General features: G+C 44.1%; 1 protein-coding gene across 2 annotated transcripts in view; it reads right to left on the bottom strand.

Annotated features, from left to right (window-relative positions):
* Positions 1-24,071, bottom strand: part of pamr1b (peptidase domain containing associated with muscle regeneration 1b) — a 214,776-nt gene that overhangs the window by 63,417 nt on the left and 127,288 nt on the right. Inside the window, exons 5-6 of one of the 2 annotated variants that reach the window (XM_051923607.1) lie at positions 22,125-22,342; positions 9,307-9,414 (exon numbers count right to left, since the gene is read on the bottom strand). In XM_051923607.1, coding sequence (XP_051779567.1) covers positions 9,307-9,414; positions 22,125-22,342 — 326 coding nt within the window. The remainder of the gene's footprint in view (positions 1-9,306; positions 9,415-22,124; positions 22,343-24,071) is intronic. The other variant, XM_051923608.1, reaches the window with a different exon arrangement.

Here is a 24,071-nt window from a genome sequence, read left to right as displayed (position 1 = left end):
GTACTGAAGGATTTGGGAATTGTAGAGGGAGAAGAGCTGCTCAGATTAAATAAACTGAAATCAAACAAATCACCAGGACCAGATAATATTTACCCTCGAGTTCTTAAGGAGGCTAGCGATTACAGATATAAACCCTTGACGTATATTTTTAGGAAGTCACTGCGCACTGGAGAGATTCAGAAGGACTGGAAAATGGCAAATATCATCCTGTTATATAAAAAGGGTGACAGGGCAGATCCAAGCAACTACAGGCCAGTAAGCTTAACATGCATCACAGGAAAATTAATAGAAGGAGTTATTAAGGAGAAGATTGAGCAACACCTGGCAAGGACAGGACAGTCAGTGTGGAGTCAGAAGAGGGAGGTCGTGTTTGACTAACAGGCTGGAATTCTATGAGAAGGAAACAAAAGGATACGATCAAGTGGAGCAGATGAGATTATTGATCTGGACTTTCAGAAAGCATTTGATAATGTGCCACATGAGAGGTTGGTCATCAAATTAAAAGAAGTGGGAGTTCAGGGTGATGTTTTTAGATGGGTGTAGAATTTGCTCATACACAAGAAGTATAGGGTAATGGTGTGAGGAACCTCATCAGAACTGGCCGATGTTAAGAGTGGTGTTCCACAGGGGTCAGTGCTAGGCAGTGCCGCTGCTATTTTTAATATATAGAAATGATTTAGATAGGAATATAAGTAACAAGCTGGTTAAGTTTGCTGATGATACCAAGATTGGTGGATTAGCAGATAATTTGGAATCCGTTATATCATTACAGAAGGACCTGGACAGCAGACAGGCTTGGGCAGATTTGTGGACGATGAAATTTAATGTCAGTAAATGTAAAGAGTTACACAGAGGAAGTAAAAATGTGAGGTTTGAATACACAATGGGGGTCCGAAAATCAAGAGTACGCCTTATGAGGAGGATTTAGGAGTCATAGTGCACTCTAAGCTATCAACTTCCAGACAGTGTTCAGAAGCCATTAAGAAGGCTAACAGAATGTCAGGTTATATAGCGCCTGTGTGTGTACAAGTCACAGGAGGATCTTCTCAAGCTTTATAACACACTGGTGAGGCCTCATCTGGAGTCCTGGGTTCAGTTTGGGTCTCCAGGCTACAAAAAGGACATAGCAGCACTGGAGAAGGTCCAGAGAAGAGCGACTAGGCAGATTCAGGGCTACAGGGGATGATTTAGGAGGAAAGATTAGAAGAGCTGAACCTTTACAGTTTAAGTAAAAGAAGATTAAAAGGAGACCTAAGTGAAGTGTTTAAAATTATGAAGGGAATTAGTCCAGTGGATCGAGACTGTTATTTTAAAATGAGTTCATCAAGAACACGGGGACACAGTTGGAAACTTGTTAAGGGTAAATTTCGCACAAACATTAGGAAGTTTTTCTTTACACAAAAAACGAAAGACATTTGGAATAAGCTACCAAGCAGTGTGGTAGACAGTAAGACTTGAGGGACTTTCAAAACTTGACTTGATGTTTGTTTGGAAGAAATAAGTGGAGAGGACCGGCAAGCTTTGTTGGAATGAATGGCCTGTTCTCGTCTAGAGTGTTCTAATGTTCTAATGTTCTAAATCTCTATTTGTGTTTGGATACGCAACACTGATGTGCTATTTATTCCAATGGAGTAAGCGAAACAAAAGTTTTCCTGGATGTGTCTATATTGGTTTTCTGAATGTTGTACTGGAATACGGTCAACTTTCATTGGGCAGAAATATTTTTTTCCAGGAAAAAAATCTTTGTTGTGTTCTCACACTGCCATATTTTCCATAAATATGTGGTTGATTTGTCATACCCTGTTCTATGAAAAAATGGTTGTTATTGAATAACTGGGAAAATATGTTAAAAGTATGTGCTACTATGTATGGTATGAAAAAGAAACGATTTTAAATAGGTGAGCATAAAAAAGAAGGCCAGCTCTCTCACGTGCCATTTTTTTTTCAAAATTGAGTATTTTTCAGTTTTTGGAGTTCCTCTGTCTTTCCTGATGTTATAAGGTAGTGGTGATGGCCAAATATGTCTTCATTCCGGTCACAGCACAATGGAAGAAGCTCGTATGTACACAGTATTTTACATAAACCCATCAACTATACTGACCAAAGAGGAAAGGACTGCCTACCAATGGAAACATCAGATTACGATCACGTGATTTACTGTCTGTGTGATTTAAATGGCAGGTGTTGTTGATTCGTGAAAAATAAACAAACAATATCGTATACGTGAAGCTCAGGAAAAATTAAATCCAGAGATCGTTAATTGTAAGGGGGACGTCATTTTCTCAGTTTGCCGAAAACCTGAAAAGTGTGACCTGCCAGGTTTTTCCATAGTTGGTGACCTCTGCTGAGGGCACCATTGATTTACTTCAGTTTTATAACAGTAGACATGTCAGGTGTGTCTTATTTGACGGTATGATGTTATGCATGGGCGGCACGGTGGCGCAGTGGTAGCGCTGCTGCCTCGCAGTTAAGAGACCCAGGTTCGCTTCCCGGGTCCACCCTGCGTGGAGTTTGCATGTTCTCCCCGTGTCTGCGTGGGTTTCCTCCGGGCGCTCCGGTTTCCTCCCACGGTCCAAAGACATGCAGGTTAGGTGGATTGGTGATTCAAAATTGGCCCTAGTGTGTGCTTGGTGTGTGGGTGTGTTTGTGTGTGTCCTGCGGTGGGTTGGCACCCTGCCTGGGATTGGTTCCTGCCTTGTGCCCTGTGTTGGCTGGGATTGGCTCCAGCAGTCCCCCGTGACCCTGTGTTCGGATTCAGCGGGTTGGAAAATGGATGGATGGATGTTATGCATATACTACCCAGTAGCCACCATATGAACGTAACTTCAATTTAAGTTCAAATCTCAAATCGCACATCTACTGGCTTAACGTTTTGTTAATGATGTTCATTTTGGAATGTCTGATTAATATTCACTGCATTTATGAAAGTTACTGCTTATCTACAGTGCATCCGGAAAGTATTCCCAGCGCATCACTTTTTCCTAATTTTGTTATGTTACAGCCTTATTCCAAAATGGATTAAATTCATTTTTTTCCTCAGAATTCTACACACAACACCCCATAATGACAACGTGAAAAAAGTTTACTTGAGATTTTTGCAAATTTATTAAAAATAAAACAATTGAGAAAGCACATGTACATAAGTATTCACAGCCTTTGTCATGAGGCTCAAATTGAGCTCAGATGCCTCCTGTTTCCCCTGATCATCCTTGAGATGTTTCTGCAGCTTCATTGGAGTCCACCTGTGGTAAATTCAGTTGACTGGACATGATTTGGAAAGGCACACACCTGTCTATAGAAGGTCCCACAGTTGACAGTTCATATCAGAGCACAAACCAAGCATGAAGTCAAAGGAATTGTCTGTAGACCTCCGAGACAGGATTGTCTCGAGGCACAAATCTGGAGAAGGTTACAGAAAAATGTCTGCTGCTTTGAAGGTTCCAATGAGCACAGTGGCCTCCATCATCCGTAAGTGGAAGAAGTTCGAAACCACCAGGACTCTTCCTAGAGCTGGCTGGCCATCTAAACTGAGCGATTGGGGGAGAAGAGCCTTAGTCAGGGAGGTGACCAAGAACCCGATGGTCACTCTGTCAGAGCTCCAGAGGTCCTCTGTGCAGAGAGGAGAACCTTCCAGAAGGACAACCATCTCTGCAGCAATCCACCAATCAGGCCTGTATGGTAGAGTGGCCAGACGGAAGCCACTCCTTAGTAAAAGGCACATGGCAGCCTGCCTGGAGTTTGCCAAAAGGCACCTGAAGGACTCTCAGACCATGAGAAAGAAAATTCTCTGGTCTGATGAGACCAAGATTGAACTCTTTGGTGTGAATGCCAGGCATCACGTTTGGAGGAAACCAGGCATCGCTCATCACCAGGCACCATCCCTACAGTGAAGCATGGTGGTGGCAGCATCATGCTGTGGGGATGTTTTTCAGCGGCAGGGACTGGGAGACTAGTCAGGATAAAGGGAAAGATGACTGCAGCAATGTACATAGACATCCTGGATGAAAACCTGCTCCAGAGCGCTGTTGACCTCAGACTGGGGCGACGGTTCATCTTTCAGCAGGACAACGACCCTAAGCACACAGCCAAGATATCAAAGGAGTGGCTTCAGGACAACTCTGTGAATGTCCTTGAGTGGCCCAGCCAGAGCCCAGACTTGAATCCGATTGAACATCTCTGGAGAGATCTTAAAATGGCTGTGCACCAACACTTCCCATCCAACCTGATGGAGCTTGAGAGGTGCTGCAAAGAGGAATGGGCGAAACTGGCCAAGGATAGGTGTGCCAAGCTTGTGGCATCATATTCAACAAGACTTAAGGCTGGAATTGCTGCCAAAGGGGCATCGACAAAGTATTGAGCAAAGGCTGTGAATACTTATGGACATGGGATTTCTCAGTTTGTTTATTTTTAATAAATTTGCAAAAATCTCAAGTAAACTTTTTTCATGTTGTCATTATGGGGTGTTGTGTGTAGAATTCTGAGGAAAAAAATGAATTTAATCCATTTTGGAATAAGGCTGTGACATAACAAAATGTGGAAAAAGTGAAGCGCTGTGAATACTTTCCAGATGCACTGTATAAGGCACCCGAAAAGCAATGATATGGAGTGATTCACGTGGTGTGCCATTAGGGGGTTTGCTCGTTAGTCTCACAGGATACTGCTGTGAGACCCAATCACAAGTAAATCTAAATCTTTTATTTTTCATTTTCAACTGTTGTACGATTGCGTATGTTAGGGGCATGTGTAAGGTGCCTGCTAGGCTTGCTGTGATTGACTGGTAATTGTACGAGTTGTTTCATGCAAATTGTTTCACCTTTGTACCTATGTGCATATATATTTTTATTATTTTCAATGCTAATGTTAACTCTTGACTCCATTATGCTATGAATGAAATTCCCTAATTACTGATAGGAGGTGCCTAGCTTGTCTACCACAGCCTAGCATGCACAATTTCACGAATAATGTGCAGCATTTCCTGTAGTTAGATCAGCATTTTGTCAGATCCAGGATCTGCTTGGTGCCACACCAAAATCACCCTTTTCCAAAGGGTCTCAGCCCGGTTGCTTTGGTTCTCACCCGAGTGTAATTGGTGTGTTCATGTCTAACGAATTTGACTTTCAGGCAAATCCCATCAGAATTCAATAAAACCATACCAAACAAACAAGGCGTGAAAACGCCTAAACTCACAACTTTAGTCTGGCATACCTCGACTAGAGCTGCTGATTAGCAGTGAATACTGCATCTCTGTTTGATAGTCACTTGTACAAAAATATAAGCAATACAATACTGATAATCCGTTACTAACCATCTTCCATTCTGTTTCTCTTTGCGATATCTCGACTGTTTTTAATGCTCATGCTCACCCTCGACTTCATCATGTTGTGAATGAAATTCCAAAATTGTTGATAGAAACAGCATGACTGCCACAAATTATACTGGTGAATAATTTCATCTGTAATGCACATTATTTTCTGTAGTTAGAAAAGTCTTGTCTCAGATCACATTCATACCTCATACTCCAGGATTCGCTTGGCACTGCATTGAGACCACCCTATCCAAAGGGTCTTGGTCTGGTTATTTTAGTTTGCACCTGAGTGTGATTGGTGTGTTCACGTCTATCTAAACGAATGGGACTTTCAGGGAAATCACACCAGATTTTTAAAAAATGCACCATACGAACTAGGTGTGAAAACACCTAAAGAGAAAAACACCTTTGGACTGACCCTTAAGACTCATGACTTTAGTCTGGCATACCCTGACTAGAGCTGCTTATTAGCTCTTCAAACTGCATCTCTGCTTGGTAGTCACTTGTACAAAAATATAAGTAATACAATATTGATAAACAGTTACTAACCCTCTTCCAATTCAATTTCAATTCATGATATCTCGACTGTTTTTAATGCTCGTGTTCATCCTCCACTTCATCATGATGTGAATGAAATTCCCTAATTGTTGACAGAAATTCAAAAACTGTTTCTTTGTTTCTCTTCTTGAAATCTCGATGTGGCACTTGGTGCCACTACTCTACTGACAAGTCGTTCTCCATCCCATGAAATAGTCATGCACCAAATAAACAAGATTCGAAAATGTCTAATGAGATACCCCTTAAGACTCACTGTTTTAGTCTGGCATACCCTGACTAAAGCTGCTGATTAACTGTGCATACTGCATCACTTTTTGGTACAAAAATGTAAGTAATCCGATATTTATAGGCTGTTACTAACCCTCTTCAATTCTGTTTGTATTCTTGAAATCTCGATGTGGCACTTGGTGACACTGATCTACTGACAAGTTGTTCTCCAGCCCATAAAAAGTCATCTTGCATGCTGGGCGTCTTGTAGTCATTTGCAATATCCCAATTGTTTTTAATGTTCATGTTAACTCTCGACTCCATTATGTTGTGACTGAAATTCCGTAATTACTAACAGCAGACGCTAAGTGTAACTACCACAGCCAAGCACGTGTAATTTCATCTGTAATGTGTAGTATTATTAGTTAGTTGAGTCTCATGTCAGATCACATTTGTACCTCATGCTCCAGGATTCAATTTGTATGGAATTGGATTTCCAAAGAGCCTTGGTCTGGTTGTTTTGGTTCACACTCGAGTGTTATCGGTGTGTTCACATCCATCTAAACAAACCAAACTTTCAGGGAAATCGCACTGGAGTTAAAAAATATGTACCAAATAAACTAGATATGAATATGTCTAATGAGATACCTCTTTAGACTCACTATTTTAGTCTGGTATACCTTGACTAGAGCTTCTAATTAGGTATTCATACTGCATCACTCTTTGGTACTCTCTTGTACAAAAATATAAGTAATCTGAAATTTATAGGCTGTTACTAACCGTCCTCTTATTTGTTCCTCTTCTTGAAATCTCAAAGTGTCACTTGGTGCCACTGCTCTACTGACGAGTCGTTCTCCAGTCCATTAAAAAGTCATCTCACATGCTGGGGCCTTGTAGTCATTTGCAGTTTCTTGATTATTTTTAATGTTCATGTTAACTCTCAACTCCACTATGTTGTGAATTAAATTCCCTAACTACTGACAGCAGATGAATCTCATGTCAGATTACATTCGTACCTCATGCTTCAGGATTCACTTGGTACCACACCGAGACCATCTTTTCCAATGGGTCCTGGTCTGGTTGTTTTTAGCTCACACTCAAGTGTTATTGGTGTGTTCATATGTATCTAAACGAACCAGATTATTAGGGAAATCACACCAGAGTTAAACAAATGTACCAAATAAACTAGATATGAAAATGTCTAATGAGATAACCCTTTAGACTCACTATTTTAGTCTGGCATACCCTGACTAGAGCTGCTGATTAGCTGTTCATACTGCATCAATGTTTGCTACTCTCTTGTACAAAAATTTAAGTAATCAGAAATTTACAACCTGTTACTAACCCTCCTCGTATTTGTTCCTCTTCTTGAAATCTCGATGTGGCACTTGGTGCCATTGCTCTACTGATAAGTCGTTCTCCAGTCCATGAAAACGTTGTCTCAAATGCTGGGGGTCTAATGTCTAATGAGATACCCCTTTAGACTCACTATTTTAGTCTGGTATACCTTGACTAGAGCTGCTAATTAGCTATTCATACTGCATCACTCTTTGGTACTCTCTTGTACAAAAATATAAGTAATCTGAAATTTATAGGCTGTTACTAACCCTCCTCTTATTTGTTCCCCTTCTTGAAATCTCAAAGTGTCACTTGGTGCCACTGGTCTACTAACGAGTCGTTCTCCAGCCCATTAAAAAGTCATCTCACATGCTGGGGGCCTTGTAGTCATTTGCAGCTTCTTGATTATTTTTAATGTTCATGTTAACTCTCGACTCCATTATGTTGTGAATGAAATTCCCTAATTACTGACAGCAGATTCTAAGTGTGACTACCACAGCCTAGCATGCATCATTTCACCAATAACGTGCAGTATTTCCTGTAGTTAGTTGAGTCTCATGTCAGATCACGTTCGTACCTCATGCTCCAGGATTCACTTGGTACCTCACCGAGACCATCTTTTCCAATGGGTCTTGGTCTGGTTGTTTTTAGCTCACACTCGAGTGTTATTGGTGTGTTCATATGCATCTAAACGAACCAGATTATTAGGGAAATCACACCAGAGTTAAAAAAATGTACCAAATAAACTAGGTATGAAAATGTCTAATGAGATACCCCTTTAGACTCACTATTTTAGTCTGGCATACCCTGACTAGAGCTGCTGATTAGCTGTTCATACTGCATCAATGTTTGCTACTTTCTTGTACAAAAATTTAAGTAATCTGATATTTATAGGCTGTTGCTAACCCTTCTCTGTTCTGTTTGTATTCTTGAAATCTCGATGTGGCACTTGGTGCCAATGCTGTAATGACAAGTCGTTCTGCAGCCCATGAAAAAGTTGTCTCAAATGCTGGGCGTCTAATGCCTAATGAGATACCCCTTTAGACTCGCTATTTTAGTCTGGCATACCATGACCAGAGGTTTGGTTTTTCCAGACATGCTGTTGAGTGGAGTTTTTCTTCCCTATCCTCCATAAACTGACTTGATTTCCTTTGGACTTTATGCACTGCTTATTTGACGTGATTTTTATGTGCTTGTTATGTTACATGTGGTATGTTTCAGAAGTTTATTGGTATTTTGTTTCAAGTTGCCTTGTGCATTTATTGTCATCCATGTCATTGTTCAGTTCACTTTGATAAATTCTAACCTCAAACCCTTTAGGACAGTTTACACATTTTTACGTGTTTAACACATATGCACATATGGCAGATGTATGAGCTTCAATAGCATTTTAATACATGTATGCTGGACAAATATATGGAAGGAATTAAGCGTGACACTGTTCTGTCTGTTTCCTTAGAGTGGAGGAACTTAAAACCCCTGGAGGAACACTTTTGTGTGAAGCCCCACTCCGTCCGGTCTCCCTGAAGTCACTCTTCATTTTCAGACCATCTTCTGAGGAGACCAGATCTCTGCTCATCTGAAGATTCATTAAGAACGGTAACCTTGGACTGTTTTTCCTTGGCACCATTGTGCCCACTTTTCGTTGTATGAGACCCCCAAATCGCATTTCTTTGAGTTTGTTTTTTTTTATTAATTTTAAATACAGGTTTCACACAATGTGTTCTATCCTTGAAGGTTTTCTCTGTGTATTGACTACATGCAGTTTCAACATGCACCATCCTACTAAGCAGCTCAAATTAGAGCAAAGCGCAGCAGCCCGCCAAAGCCACGAGTGACATTAGTGTGACAGGAGGAAGAGTTCAAAGGGGAAAGCAGTAAAGAGGCACATAACTCACAGTTTTCGCACTGTTTGCCTGTATAGCCAGCCAGGCAGGCACATCTAAAGGAGCGTGTGGCATCCAGGAGGCAAGTCCCATCGTGTAGGCAAGGGGAGGACAAGCAAGCTGGGGACAAATACAAATCAGGTGAGGCTCCAGCAAGTCTGCACTCCTACATCATTTACCTTCTGGTCGCAGCAAACACAGAGAATTCTCACGTCCACTCCTTCCAGTTACCTTTTCCCCATATCACACTTTTCTACATGCATCTGTCGTTCTGTTGTGTGGTAGAAGAAGTCAATGTGGCACAGAGGGTGGTATGGCTGCCGCACAGCACTGCGGCACGAGTCTGATGTACAGCTTTATGGAAAATGGGACTCCTTCTGTCTTCATAAATCACTGGGTGGCATCAGACGTCCACCGTAGCCTTGCTGCTTTGTGATAGATCTCTGTGCTAAAAGAGGGGTATGAGGGTCGGACGGGTCAAATTTCTTTATCTTAGGACAGAGGGTTTGCTTTGGATTCTGGGCAGACTGCCATCACTACCATTGTTACTGTTATTTTCTTTTCTTTAGCAGTTTGTAAGTCGTGGAAAATATGCGCTGCTATGTATGAATGCTTTCATTCCATTGTACTTGAGGTGCTCCCTGTATCCTTGCTAAATAAAATGCACCATTCATTGTCCGAATTAAGGAAATTATTAATACATAATCACATTTATTTACCACATTTATGGATTACATAAACCAAATCGATGCCAAACCAACTTATAAACTGCCACTAGCCTGTCCAGGTGTTATCTACAGTGGATTCAGAAAGTATTCAGACCCCTTCACATTTTTCAGATTTTGCTGTTCTATCTTTCAGACTTGGCTCAGGTGTGCAATACCATTCCATGATGAGAGGGGGCGCTGTCACTAGCAGAATCGTCTCATGTTTCCTACACAGTGCCAAGAAGACGCCCAATGAGGGCAGCCGAACCACTCCCACATCATCATCCAGAGAAGCTCTGCCCCTTCTGGTTGGACTCCTTTAAGAACAGAAGTCCCTGGAGAAGAAGGCTTCTCAGTTTGGATTGGAACCCCGATAGGTAGGAGCGTCCTGACACAGACCTACTTGTGAGAGTCGTGTAATTCAGAGAATTGGGTCTCCTCTGATTCTTCACATGTTCACACAGCCTTGCACTAAATTAATTTTTCCCCTCATGTTCAGTGTTCAGACCCATTGCTTAGCTGAAGCCCCATTGGCAGCCATTCCAGCCTGGAATCTCCTTGGGTCTGATGGAACACCAGGATTTTTTTTTTTGGTCTTTATTTCACCTTACACTATTTCTTGTATTAGGAATTTGTTAGTTTTCGCATACCCCTTGGGGTCAGAGCGCAGGGTCAGCCATTGTACAGCACCCCTGGAACAATTACAGGTTAAGGGTCTTGCTCAAGGGCCCAGAAGACTAGGATCTCTTTTGGCAGTGACGGGGATTTGAACCGGCAGCCTTCTGGATACCAGTGCAGATCCTTAGCCTCAGTGCCACCACTCTGCCCATAAAAGGGATTTGGGGATTTTTCTGCCATTTTTCTCATTAGATCCTCTCACGTTCAGTCAAGTTGAATTTATTAAAAGCAAAAATCTGAAATATCTTCTTGACACAAGTCTCACCAACTATGGAAAAACCTAGTAGGTCAGATCTTTCAAGTTTTTGGCAAATTGAGAAAATTATGTCGTCCTTATAATTAACGAAATCTAGATTGAAATTATGAATTTAAAGGATTTTAGAACAAACTGGCAATTTACCTGGGGAGTCTAAATGTTTTCTAAATCCACTGTCTAACTTTGACCTCTGAGGTCTTCATTTGGAGTTCAGGAGTGCCCAGAAGGTCACAACATAAAACAATGTGAAAAAGTGAAGGTGTCGGAATATTTTCTGAAGGTGCTGTATGTGTCCAAAACTGAGGTTGGGATGCGCAGGCTCCTATTCTTTTTGCTGTCTCATTCTACTCTTCTAGTTTCTCATTGTTGCAAAACGTGCTGTGTGCCTTAATAAACACTTGTTATCTTTAGAAATCCGTGTTGTCTGTCATTTCTTTTTATATTTGTTTTAGAAACAATAGGTGATTGATGTTGTGCTGCTTACACATTTCTTCTGTTTAGTTATTAAATTATAATAACACTAGCTATGTTAACTATCAGGTTAAAACCTAAGTAATCAATGTGGTGCACCATCTATTGGAATGCATTTTGTAATACATGAAGTAATAAAATGCATTGCATTTGTCATTCCAACAGATGGCACATAAACCAACAATTAGAGTAAGAAGATGCACTACGTTTGTCTTTCCAGCAGATGGTGCAACTCCAACATATGTGGTAATAAAACGAATTGCATTTGTCATTGCAACAGATGGCACATAAACCAGCATTTGAAGTAATAAAATGCATTACATTTGTCTTTCCAGCAGATGGTGCAACACCAACATATGTAGTAATAAAATACATTGCATTTGTCTTTCCAGCAGATGGTGCAACTCCAACATATGTAGTAATAAAATGCATTACATTTATCATTCTAACAGATGGTGAACAAACCAACATTTGTAGTAATAAAATGCATTACATTTGTCTTTCCAGCAGATGGTGCAACTCCAACATATGTAGTAATAAAATGCATTGCATTTATCATTCTAACAGATGGTGAACAAACCAACATTTTTGTAATAAAATGCGTTACATTTGTCTTTCCAGCAGATGGTGCAACTCCAACATATGTAGTGATAAAATGCATTGCATTCTTTGTTCTGATAGAAAACACGTCACAAACACTAGCACTGTTTTATGAATCCCATACCAAATGACACATAACAGAGACATAGTAACTGGCCAGACACACAGATACTCAGACACTTATCCTTTCATTAAGGTGGATACGCTGAGTTCTGTCTGTGCAGTCTGTGCAGCAATTATTCTTTGTTGGATGCATTCGGTATTAACATTTACAGTGCACCATCTTTTGAAATATATTTTGTAATGCATGTAATACTAAAATGCATTGCATTTGTCCTTCCCACAGATGGTGCATCACAAACATTGAGACTGCTTTTACAAATCTCATACCAAATGGCATATAGCACAGACATAACTACCAGCTGTACAAACAGATACACAGACACACACACAGACACACAGGCAGTTGTTGTTTTATTAGAATGGAATTTTATTAAGATGGATAAGCTGATTTCTGTCTATCCAGCTGTTAATATATTTGGAATTAACATTTTCAGTGCAACATCTATTGGAATGTATTTTGCAATGAATGTATTAATTGAACACATTCACCAACATAATATAATAAAATGCATTGCAGTTATCCTTCCAACAGATGGTGCATCACAAACATGTCATGTCATTTTCTATCCCCCTTAATCCAGATCAGGATTTTCTATCCCAGGGTCTCCCTGGAGCCTATCCCAGCTTGTTTGTGGTGCAAGGCAAAAACGAACGATGGACGGGGCACCAGTCCATTGCAAAATGAACACACACACCCACCCACTTACCAAACAGAAACTATAATTTAGCGACACCAATCTGTCCATCCAGTTGCTACGTCTTTCTCTGTGGGATTCGTAAAAGCAGTTCTAATGTTTGTGAAGCACCATCTGTTGGAATGAAACCTGTAATGCATTTTATTACTGCACATGTTTGTGATGTGCCTTTTGTTGAAATGACAGAAAACACAGTAACCAGACGGACATGCAGATACACAGACACACATACACTTGTCTTTTCATTTAGGTGGATGTTTACTACGTTTTACTTTTCATGACTTTCATTTCACTGAAGGACCAAAAATGACACCACATAATGAAAGGATTATCAATCAATTGTTTTTCAATCAACTTATGAAGCTGAACAAAGTAATACTTTGCACTCCCTTGTAAAATGTAAGATTAAGTGAGGCTTTGGGAATCCCATGATAAAGTAGTTGGTATAATAATAATAATAATAAATTTTATTTATATTGCACTTTATGTTACTTGCATCCTTTGTTAAACTGCTCATTAACCTCTAAGGCTACATTCTCACTACTACAGTGCATCCAGAAAGTATTCTCAGCACATCACTTTTTCCACATTTTGTTATGTCACAGCCTTATTCCAAAATGGATTAAATTCATTTTTTCCTCAGAATTCTACACACAACACCCCATAATGACAACGTGAAAAAAGTTTACTTGAGGTTTTTGCAAATTTATTAAAAATAAAAAAACTGAGAAATCCCATGTCCATAAGTATTCACAGCCTTTGCCGTGATCCTGTTTCCCCTGATCATCCTTGAGATGTTTCTGCAGCTTCATTGGAGTCCACCTGTGGTAACTTCAGTTGACTGGACATGATTTGGAAAGGCACACACCTGTCTATAGAAGGTCCCACAGTTGACAGTTCATGTCAGAGCACAAACCAAGCATGAAGTCAAAGGAATTGTCTGTAGACCTCCGAGACAGGATTGTCTCGAGGCACAAATCTGGGGAAGGTTACAGAAAAATTTCTGCTGCATTGAAGGTCCCAATGAGCACAGTGGCCTCCATCATCCATAAGTGGAAGAAGTTCAAAACCACCAGGACTCTTCCTAGAGCTGGCCGGCCATCTAAACTGAGCGATCAGGAGAGAAGGGCCTTAGTCAGGGAGGTGACCAAGAACCTGATGGTCACTCTGTCAGAGCTCCAGAGGTCCTCTGTGGAGAGAGGAGAACCTTCCAGAAGGACAACCATCTCTGTAGCAATCCACCAATCAGGCCTGTATGGTAGAGTGGCCAGACGGAAGACACTCCTTAGTAAAAGGCACATGGCAGCTTGCCTGGAGTTTGTCAAAAGGCACCTGAAGGACTCTCAGACCATTGAACTCTTTGGTGTGAATGCCAGGCGTCACGTTTGGAGGAAACCAGGCACCGCTCATCACCAGGCCAATACCATCCCTACAGTGAAGCATGGTGGTGGCAGCATCATGCTGTGGGACTGGGAGACTAGTCAGAATAAAGGGAAAGATGACTGCAGCAATGTACAGCGACATCCTGGATGAAAACCTGCTCCAGAGCGCTCTTGACCTTATACTGGGGCGACGGTTCATCTTTCAGCAGGACAACGACCCTAAGCACACAGCCAAGATATCAAAGGAGTGGCTTCAGGACAACTCTGTGAATGTCCTTGAGTGGCCCAGCCAGAGCCCAGACTTGAATCCGATTGAACATCTCTGGAGAGATCTTAAAATGGCTGTGCACCGACGCTTCCCATCCAACCTGATGGAGCTTGAGAGGTGCTGCAAAGAGGAATGGGCGAAACTCGCCAAGGATAGGTGTGCCAAGCTTGTGGCATCATATTCAACAAGACTTGAGGCTGGAATTGCTGCCAAAGGGGCATCGACAAAGTATTGAGCAAAGGCTGTGAATACTTATGGACATGTGCTTTCTCAGTTTGTTTATTTTTAATAAATTTGTAAAAATCTCAAGTAAACTTTTTTCACGTTGTCATTATGGGGTGTTGTGTGCAGAATTCTGAGAAATAAAATGAATTTAATCCAATTTGGAATAAGGCTGTAACATAACAAAATGTGGAAAAAGTGATGAAGCGCTGGGAATACTTTCTGGATGCACTGTACATCTTGGTTTTAAAACTTTTTTAATGAAAATGATTGCCACCTTGCTAACAAAAGTATCTCCACCTCACTAAAATAACCGAAAACACGGGTACTGTAGGCATTCGCCTTCATGGGGCTTGTAGCACATCAACAGAAAAACTCCAGCAGCGTTGGCAAGGCAGCTGGCTAAGAGATTTATATAAAGTGTAGTGGCTGGCACGTTATTGGCATTTTATGGATGTATGCAGCATTCAAATTTTACAAAACTCAATAAGGACTCATTCAGGTAAGCGACACAGCAAGCGCCATGGAAAGCAACACCTCAACGTCCCACATTACAATGCCGAGGATACGGTTTCTGGAGAGTCTCCATTTTCAGGGGTTCAAAAGACAGCAGGGTACTGTGAGTGAAAGACAAAACCCAAGTGTAATGTCTGTGCTTTCAAACAAAAAATGTCTAGTTTGGATGTAGCCTAAGAGTTATCGATTTTGGGAAACTCGTCCCAGATCTAAAATTGAATAGCTGGTCTACAGTAACACAATGCTGGAATTATTGGGTGGTAACAGAAATAGCCGTGTTTTGGGCATTTGAATGTTCTTTTTATCCCTTCGTGTGAGACATTTTTCCATTACATGCGGATTATTGACTTTGAATTGTCCACTGGTGGTATTCCTCAGTACTGCCTTTAAGACTTGAAAATGATTTCACACCTGCGACACTTTAGCTCAGTCAGAGTAATCACGGATCCAAGCAATGAATGAAAGAATTTGAGGGGATGCCTAATCACTGCCCAGCTCAGCGTTGTCTTCCTGAAGGAGAAGAATGGTGGCACACAGGTTAGGACCTGATCATTCGTCAGCCCAAACCCAAAGACCTGGGGGCACCTTCTTCATGATCCTTGTAGATCCCTGACACTGACAAGTCATTTTCCTCCAGTTCTTTGTGTGTTTGTGAGCTTCAAATGATGGTGTTTGTCTACTATTGTGACGTAGTTGAAGATCAGACTACATCATTAGAGGGAATTAATACAAAGATCCAGGGAAATTACAAAGGCTTTCAAAACTTTTTAAAATTTTTATTCATGTTAAGGACATCTGAATTCTGAATTCTTACAGTTTTTAATACAATTATGATGCTTATAGACCAGGGGACCCCAACTCCGGTCCTGGAGGGGCTCAGTGGCTGCAGGTTTTCATTCTCACCCTTTTCTTAATGAGTGACCGGTTTTTGCTGCTAATTAACTTCTTTTGAATTCATTTTAATTGACTTGTCCTTGAGGACTCGGTCCCCTTAATTGTTTCTTTTTCCTTAATTAGCAGCCAAACAATAATGAGATACAAAATGATCCAAAACAACTGGTGTCCATCATACAATATGTGAAAATAAAGGAAAGCGAAGCTCTCAGGAATGCTGATCTGCTCAGATCCACAAAACATTTTAAGAGAACTCTTAGAAAAGAGAAAAATCCACAATTTCGGACATGTCAGCTGTTGCAAAATGAGAGCAGCAACAAGCCACGGAAGTAAAGAACGGGTTTAATTAGCAACAAGACTCGGCGCCTAATTAAGCAACTGGTTGGAGTGAAATGTGTTGGAGTTTGCGGCCCTGACTTAGTGGGTCTTCTGTTGCAGTGGTGACTGCTCTAAGACTACAAGGGAAGCTCCGCTTCCTCTACTATGTCAGAAAATGCTCATACTGTATATGCATCCATCCATCCATCCATTGTCTCCCACTTATCCGAGGTCGGGTCGCGGGGGCAGCAGCTTGAGCAGAGATGCCCAGACTTCCCTCTCCCCGGCCACTTCTTCTAGCTCTTCCGGGAGAATCCCAAGGCGTTCCCAGGCCAGTCGAGAGACATAGTCCCTCCAGCGTGTCCTGGGTCTTCCCCGGGGCCTCCTCCCGGTTGGACGTGCCCGGAACACCTCACCAGGGAGGCGTCCAGGAGGCATCCTGATCAGATGCCCGAGCCACCTCATCTGACTCCTCTCGATGCGGAGGAGCAGCGGCTCTACTCTGAGCCCCTCCCGGATGACTGAGCTTCTCACCCTATCTTTAAAGGAAAGCCCAGACACCCTGCGGAGGAAACTCATTTCAGCCGCTTGTATTCGCGATCTCGTTCTTTCGGTCACTACCCATAGCTCATGACCATAGGTGAGGGTAGGAACATAGATCGACTGGTAAATTGAGAGCTTCGCCTTGCGGCTCAGCTCCTTTTTCACCACGACAGACCGATGCAACGCCCGCATTACTGCGGATGCCGCACCGATCCGCCTGTCGATCTCACGCTCCATTCTTCCCTCACTCGTGAACAAGACCCCGAGAAACTTGAACTCCTCCACTTGGGGCAGGATCTCGCTACCAACCCTGAGAGGGCACTCCACCCTTTTCCGGTTGAGGACCATGGTCTCGGATTTGGAGGTGCTGATTCTCATCCCAGCCGCTTCACACTCGGTTGCGAACCGATCCAGAGAGAGCTGAAGATCACGGCCTGATGAAGCAAACAGGACAACATCATCTGCAAAAAGCAGTGACCCAATCCTGAGCCCACTAAACCGGACCCCCTCAACACCCTGGCTGCGCCTAGAAATTCTGTCCATAAAAGGTATGAACAGAATCGGTGACAAAGGGCAGCCCTGGCGGAGTCCAACTCTCACTGGAAACGGGTTCGACTTACTGCCGGCAATGCGGACCAAGCTCTGGCACCGATCGTACAGGGACTGAACAGCCCTTATCAGGGGGGCCGGTACCCCATACTCTCGGAGTACCCCCCACAGGATTCCCCGAGGGACACGGTCGAATGCCTTTTCTAAGTCCACAAAACACATGTAGACTGGTTGGGCAAACTCCCATGCACCCTCCAGGACCCTGCTAAGGGTATAGAGCTGGTCCACTGTTCCGCGACCAGGACGAAAACCACACTGTTCCTCTTGAATCCGAGGCTCGACTATCCGACGGACCCTCCTCTCCAGGACCCCTGAATAGACTTTTCCAGGGAGGCTGAGGAGTGTGATCCCTCTGTAGTTGGAACACACCCTCCGATCCCCCTTCTTAAAGAGGGGGACCACCACCCCGGTCTGCCAATCCAGAGGCACTGTCCCTGATGTCCATGCGATGTTGCAGAGGCGTGTCAGCCAAGACAGTCCTACAACATCCAGAGCCTTGAGGAACTCCGGGCGTATCTCATCCACCCCCGGGGCCCTGCCACCAAGGAGTTTTTTGACCACCTCGGTGACCTCAGTCCCAGAGATGGGGGAGCCCACCCCTGAGTCCCCAGGCTCTGCTTCCTCATTGGAATGCATGTTAATGGGATTGAGGAGGTCTTCGAAGTATTCCCCCCCACCGACCCACAACGTCCCGAGTCGAGGTCAGCAGCGCACCATCCCCACCATATACAGTGTTGACACTGCACTGCTTCCCCTTCCTGAGACGCCGGATGGTGGACCAGAATCTCCTCGAAGCCGTCCGAAAGTCATTCTCCATGGCCTCCCCAAACTCCTCCCACGCCCGAGTTTTTGCCTCAGCAACCACCAAAGCCGCATTCCGCTTGGCCTGCCGGTACCTATCAGCTGCCTCCGGGGTCCCACAGGACAAAAGGGTCCTGTAGGACTCCTTCTTCAGCTTGACGGCATCCTTCACCGCCGGTGTCCACCAGCGGGTTCGGGGATTGCCGCCACGACAGGCACCAACCACCTTACGGCCACAGCTCCGGTCAGCTGCCTCAACAATAGAGGCACGGAACATGGCCCATTCGGACTCGATGTCCCCCACCTCCCTCGGGATGTGGTCGAAGTTCTGCCGGAGGTGGGAGTTGAAGCTACTTCTGACAGGGGGCTCTGCCAGACGTTCCCAGCAGACCCTCACAACACGTTTGGGCCTACCACGCCTGACCGGCATCCTCCCCCACCATCGAAGCCAACTCACCACCAGGTGGTGATCAGTTGACAGCTCCGCCCCTCTCTTCACCCGAGTGTCCAAGACATGTGGCCGCAAGTCCGACGACACGACCACAAAGTCGATCATCGAACTGAGGCCTAGGGTGTCCTGGTGCCAAGTGCACATATGAACACCCCTATGCTTGAACATGGTGTTCATTATGGACAATCCGTGACGAGCACAGAAGTCCAATAACAAAACACCGCTCGGGTTCAGATCAGGGGGGCCATTCCTCCCAATCACGCCCTTCCAGGTCTCACTGTCATTGCCCACGTGAGCATTGAAGTCTCCCAGCAGAACGAGGGAGTCCCCAGAAGGTATGCCCTCTAGCACCCCCTCCAGGGACTCCAAAAAGGGTGGGTACTCCGAACTGCTGTTCGGTGCATACGCACAAACAACAGTTAGGACCCGTCCCCCCACCCGAAGGCGAAGGGAGGCTACCCTCTCGTCCACCGGGGTAAACCCCAATGTACAGGCTCCAAGTTGGGGGGCAATAAGTATACCCACACCTGCTCGGCGCCTCTCACCGGGGGCAACTCCAGAGTGGTAGAGAGTCCAGCCCCTCTCAAGGAGATTGGTTCCAGAGTCCAAGCTGTGCGTCGAGGTGAGCCCGACTATATCTAGCCGGAACCTCTCAACTTCGCGCACTAGCTCAGGCTCCTTCCCCTTCAGAGAGGTGACATTCCACGTCCCAAGAGCCAGCTTCTGTAGCCGAGGATCGGACCGCCAAGGTCCCCGCCTTCGGCCACCACCCAACTCACACTGCACCCGACCTCCTTGGCCCCTCCCATAGGTGGTGAGCCCATGGGAAGGGGGACCCACGTTGCCTCTTCGGGCTGTGCCCGGCCGAGCCCCATGGGTGCAGGCCCGGCCACCAGGCGCTCGCCATCGAGCCCCACCTCCAGGCCTGGCTCCAGAGTGGGGCCCCGGTGACCCGCGTCCGGGCAAGGGAAAACGCCGTCCAAAATGGTTTTTCTTCATAGGAGGTTTGTTTAACCGCTCTTTGTCTCATCCCTCACCTGGGACCAGTTTGCCCTGGGTGGCCCTACCAGGGGCATAAAGCCCCGGACAACAGAGCTCCTAGGATCATTGGGACACGCAAACCCCTCCACCACGATAAGGTGACGGTTAAAGGAGGGGCTGTATATGCACTGTCATATTTATATTGGTTTTAATAAAAGTGCGCTAGGACGCGTTCAACTTCATGACTAGCTCATTCAGAATCCGGTATTTATTGTAGATTGTTTGATGTGATTTTCTTGTCATACATTTCCGTGCAGCACAGTGCGTTAAACCCTCCTGAAGCCCAGCCTCACTGGAGCTCTATGGGCACAGAGGAGCTTTTCTCACTGCAGAAAAGCTGGACGGTAATTGGATAAATGCACCAAAATCATCACTTCCAGGGAAGCTCAGCTTCTCTGGGAGTGAATGGAGCAGTAGGCGGGCCAGGACGCTGGGCTGCTGCATGATGATTGGAGCAGCTGTTTAAAGGGCGGAACGCCTTTTTTGATTGACAGCATTAGAAAGTGTGCTGAAAAGTTATGGCCATTTCTTTGACTCAGGGAGACTGAGATCTGAACTTCAAGTACTATATTCAGATCATGACTTACAGGGGAGCAGGGGTAAGCTGTGTGATTTCTTGGTGTTTTTTAAAGACATGGAGTTGGATAGTGCAATGCCTCAGCTATACAAGCTGTTGTCGTTAGTGGCAACAATTGGCGCTACATCAGCAGGTGTAGAGAGGAGCTTCTCCTGTTTAAAACGGGTCAAGTCATACACCCGCAACACGATGGGCCAAGATCGTTTGAGCAACCTTGCTCTCCTGGCCATTGAGAGGAAACTGGTTAAGTCCCTGGAAAAGACGGCCAATTGGTACAACAGGGTCACAGACCATTTTCTGCAAAAGGAACGGAGGGCAGAATTTACGTACAAATAACATAATGAATTTTATGATGAAGGTCTAATATGAGCTTCCCCTGTTTCAAAAGCTAGCAGCCGCCACTGTTCTGTTGGCTCCCTCACTTCACATTTCATTTCCGTTTAAGGAAAGAAATGAAGCAATAAAAAGGAACGATGAAGAAGTTCAGGAGAACAAATCTTAATAAACATCCATCCATCCATCCATTTTCCAACCCGCTGAATCTGAACACAGGGTCACGGGGGTCTGCTGGAGCCAATCCCAGCCAACACAGGCCACAAGGCAGGAACCAATCCCGGGCAGGGTGCCAACCCACCGCAGCCTGCCTATCTATCTATCTATCTATCTATCTATCTATCTATCTATCTATCTATCTATCTATCTATCTATCTATCTATCTATCTATCTATCTATCTATCTATCTATCTATCATATAGTGCCTTTCATATCTATCTATCTATCTATCTATCTATCTATCTATCTATCTATCTATCTATCTATCTATCTATCTATCTATCTATCTATCTATCTATCTATCTATCTATCTATCTATCTGTCATATAGTGCCTTTCATATCTATCTATCCATCCATCTTCCAACCCGCTGAATTCGAACACAGGGTCACGGGGGTCTGCTGGAGCCAATCCCAGTCAACACAGGGCACAAGGCAGGAACCAATCCCGGGCAGGGTGCCAACCCACCACAGGACACACACCCACACACCAAGCACACACACTAGGGCCAATTTAGAATCACCAGTCCACCTAACCTGCATGTCTTTGGACTGTGGGAGGAAACCAGAGCACCCGGAGGAAACCCACGCAGACACGGGGAGAACATGCAAACTCCACACAGGGAAGACCCGGGAAGCGAACCCAGGTCCCCAAGTCTCCCAACTGCGAGGCAGCAGCGCTACCCACTGTGCCACCGTGCCACCGTGCCGCCCTCTTAATAAACAAGCCAATTGAAATGAAAGGAAAAGAAGTTAATTAGCAGCAAAAACAGGTCACTAGTTTAGAAAAGGGTTAGAATGAAAACCTGCAGCCTCCGATGTAAAGCACCAGAACATGTAAGATATTTTTAAAATTTATAGAAGACGCTTAACTTTAAAGCACAATTTCACATGGGAAATGCATACATGGCAGGTTTGTGAAGAAATAATTTTGACCAAACTTATCCTTTAACAATTTTTAGTTTCACCAAGCAACAATGTACTGAACATTTTGACGCTTCTATAAATTTTAGGGCCATTTAATGTACCTTAGCCTCATCATTCCAATGGTTCGTTATTCCCTTCAGATGCCATTATTTAATTAATGCCACTTAACAGTTCAGTGTTGTTGTTTGTTTTATCACTTACCTGAACTTTCTGCAAAGCTAAGATGAAACCCATCGAAACTTTTATATCCGTCAGAGACAAAGAGGACGTGCAGAGAGTGTCCCGTGCTTCTGATTGGAGGGGGCCTCTCGTTTCCACAGAAACGGCCGATCACCTGGGCGTCCACATTGTCACCGTCTCGCACCTCAACGTAATCGTAGCGGCACGAGTAGTCAAATTCTAGGCTGAGCATGGAAAACCTGAAGAGGAGGAGAGGACAGACATGTCAACAGGCTGAGGAGATGCTAGAGGGACACCAGAGGGGCCACTTGCAGTGTGGCGAAGCCCGATGGGCAGAAGGGTCCCATTGCAGATCTGTACTATTTTAGTCCGTTTATTACAACATAATTATTCATTTGATTCACCTGAACCTAAGCCTGTTTGGGACCAACCCGTTATTTGGATGGGAGACCTTCTAGGAAAAGCTGGAAGAGATGTTGGTGAGGCCAGCAGGGGGCGCTTACCCTGTGGTCTGTGTGTGAATTCCAATGCCCCAAGGCAGCGACAGGGACACTGCGCCATAAAAATGGTGTCGCCCTTCAGATGAGATGTAAAGCTGAGGTCCTCCCTCTCTGTCATCATAAAAGCATCCTTCAAGAAGAACAGGGCGCACCCGATGTCCAGGCTAAGTTGACCATCATGATTCTGTCCATTATGGCCCACTAAACCTCCCCTGTCTCTGATCGTCTCTCTTTCTCTCTCACCACTTCACCAACTAACAGCGTACTGGTGCAAAAATGGCTGCCGGCACATCATCTAGGTGGGTACTACACATTGGTAGCTCCCCTCTACGTACAGTATGTAAAGCACTTTGAATGCTAGTGCAAGAAGAGGGCAATATAAATGTAAATAATCCATTATTATTATTTATCATTTGTGGTGGGCTGGCGACCTGCCCGGGGTTTGTTTCCTGCCTTGCGCACAGTGTTGGCTGGGATTGGCTCCAGCAGACCCCCGTGACCCTGTACTTAGGATATAGCAGATTGGATGATGGATGGATGGATTATTTATCATTAAAACTGCCAATCAGTTGATCACTTGACTGATCAGCACTAGTGATTAAGGAAACCTGTTGAACTTGTAGCGCTGCCACATAAAGAATAATGTTTTCTGCTGTCGATCGGTTGTTGGGGAGGGGGACAGTCTTCCGACAGAGATTGACGGAGGTGCCCCAGAGGTGGAACTTCCGGTTTGTTCGAGGAGTAATTTGCATAAAACGCGCCATTTTAAAAAGAGAAGGGAGAGAGAACAGACAAAAAGAAAAGCATCGGATAACAGAAAAGGCAGATCAGCTTCTGCTCTGGCCATGAGAAAAGCCTAGGAGCTCCTATCAGTCCAGTCGGAAGGTGGATGGTCTTCTCTTTAGTACCTGGGAATTGATCGTTCCGCTATTACCTACGGACTTGGGTGAGCTATCAAAACGGACTTACTTTACTTTAATCATGGCGCAAGTCTGACTGTACGTCTTTTAAGACGAAGAGGAGATTGGATATATAGTCCGCTATTTTCAGGACTCTGCATCAGCTTGACGGCCGTTACGGGAGTATTACAGTGGACTATCGGCGGATCTATTTATTATCGCTGGAACGGGAATTGGGGGAATGAATACTTTTGATGTATAGATACATGTATATGTGTGTGGCACTGCAAATTAAGGGTTACTTAGGTTTGGGAGGGCGATCCATGTGTAAGGGATTGTTTTTCTATTTGTTGTTTATTTGATGGACTATGGTGTGCAGTGACCTATAAATGCATTGATATTAAGGGATTGTTTTTATTAGAATAAAGGCTATACGGGAAATTTATTAAGGTGTGATATTGGCCTATCCTTTTAACATCTGCCTTTAGCTAGGTCAGAGTAGTGGTAGCAATACTCTCAGGCTAGTGCTCGAGACGAATTGGCTTTGTCTTGAGTTCTGCAAAAATAAC

Source organism: Erpetoichthys calabaricus, chromosome 2 (genome assembly GCF_900747795.2).
Source record: "Erpetoichthys calabaricus chromosome 2, fErpCal1.3, whole genome shotgun sequence".
Lineage (NCBI taxonomy): Eukaryota > Metazoa > Chordata > Cladistia > Polypteriformes > Polypteridae > Erpetoichthys > Erpetoichthys calabaricus.
This window is presented reverse-complemented; position numbering and strand designations above follow the sequence as displayed.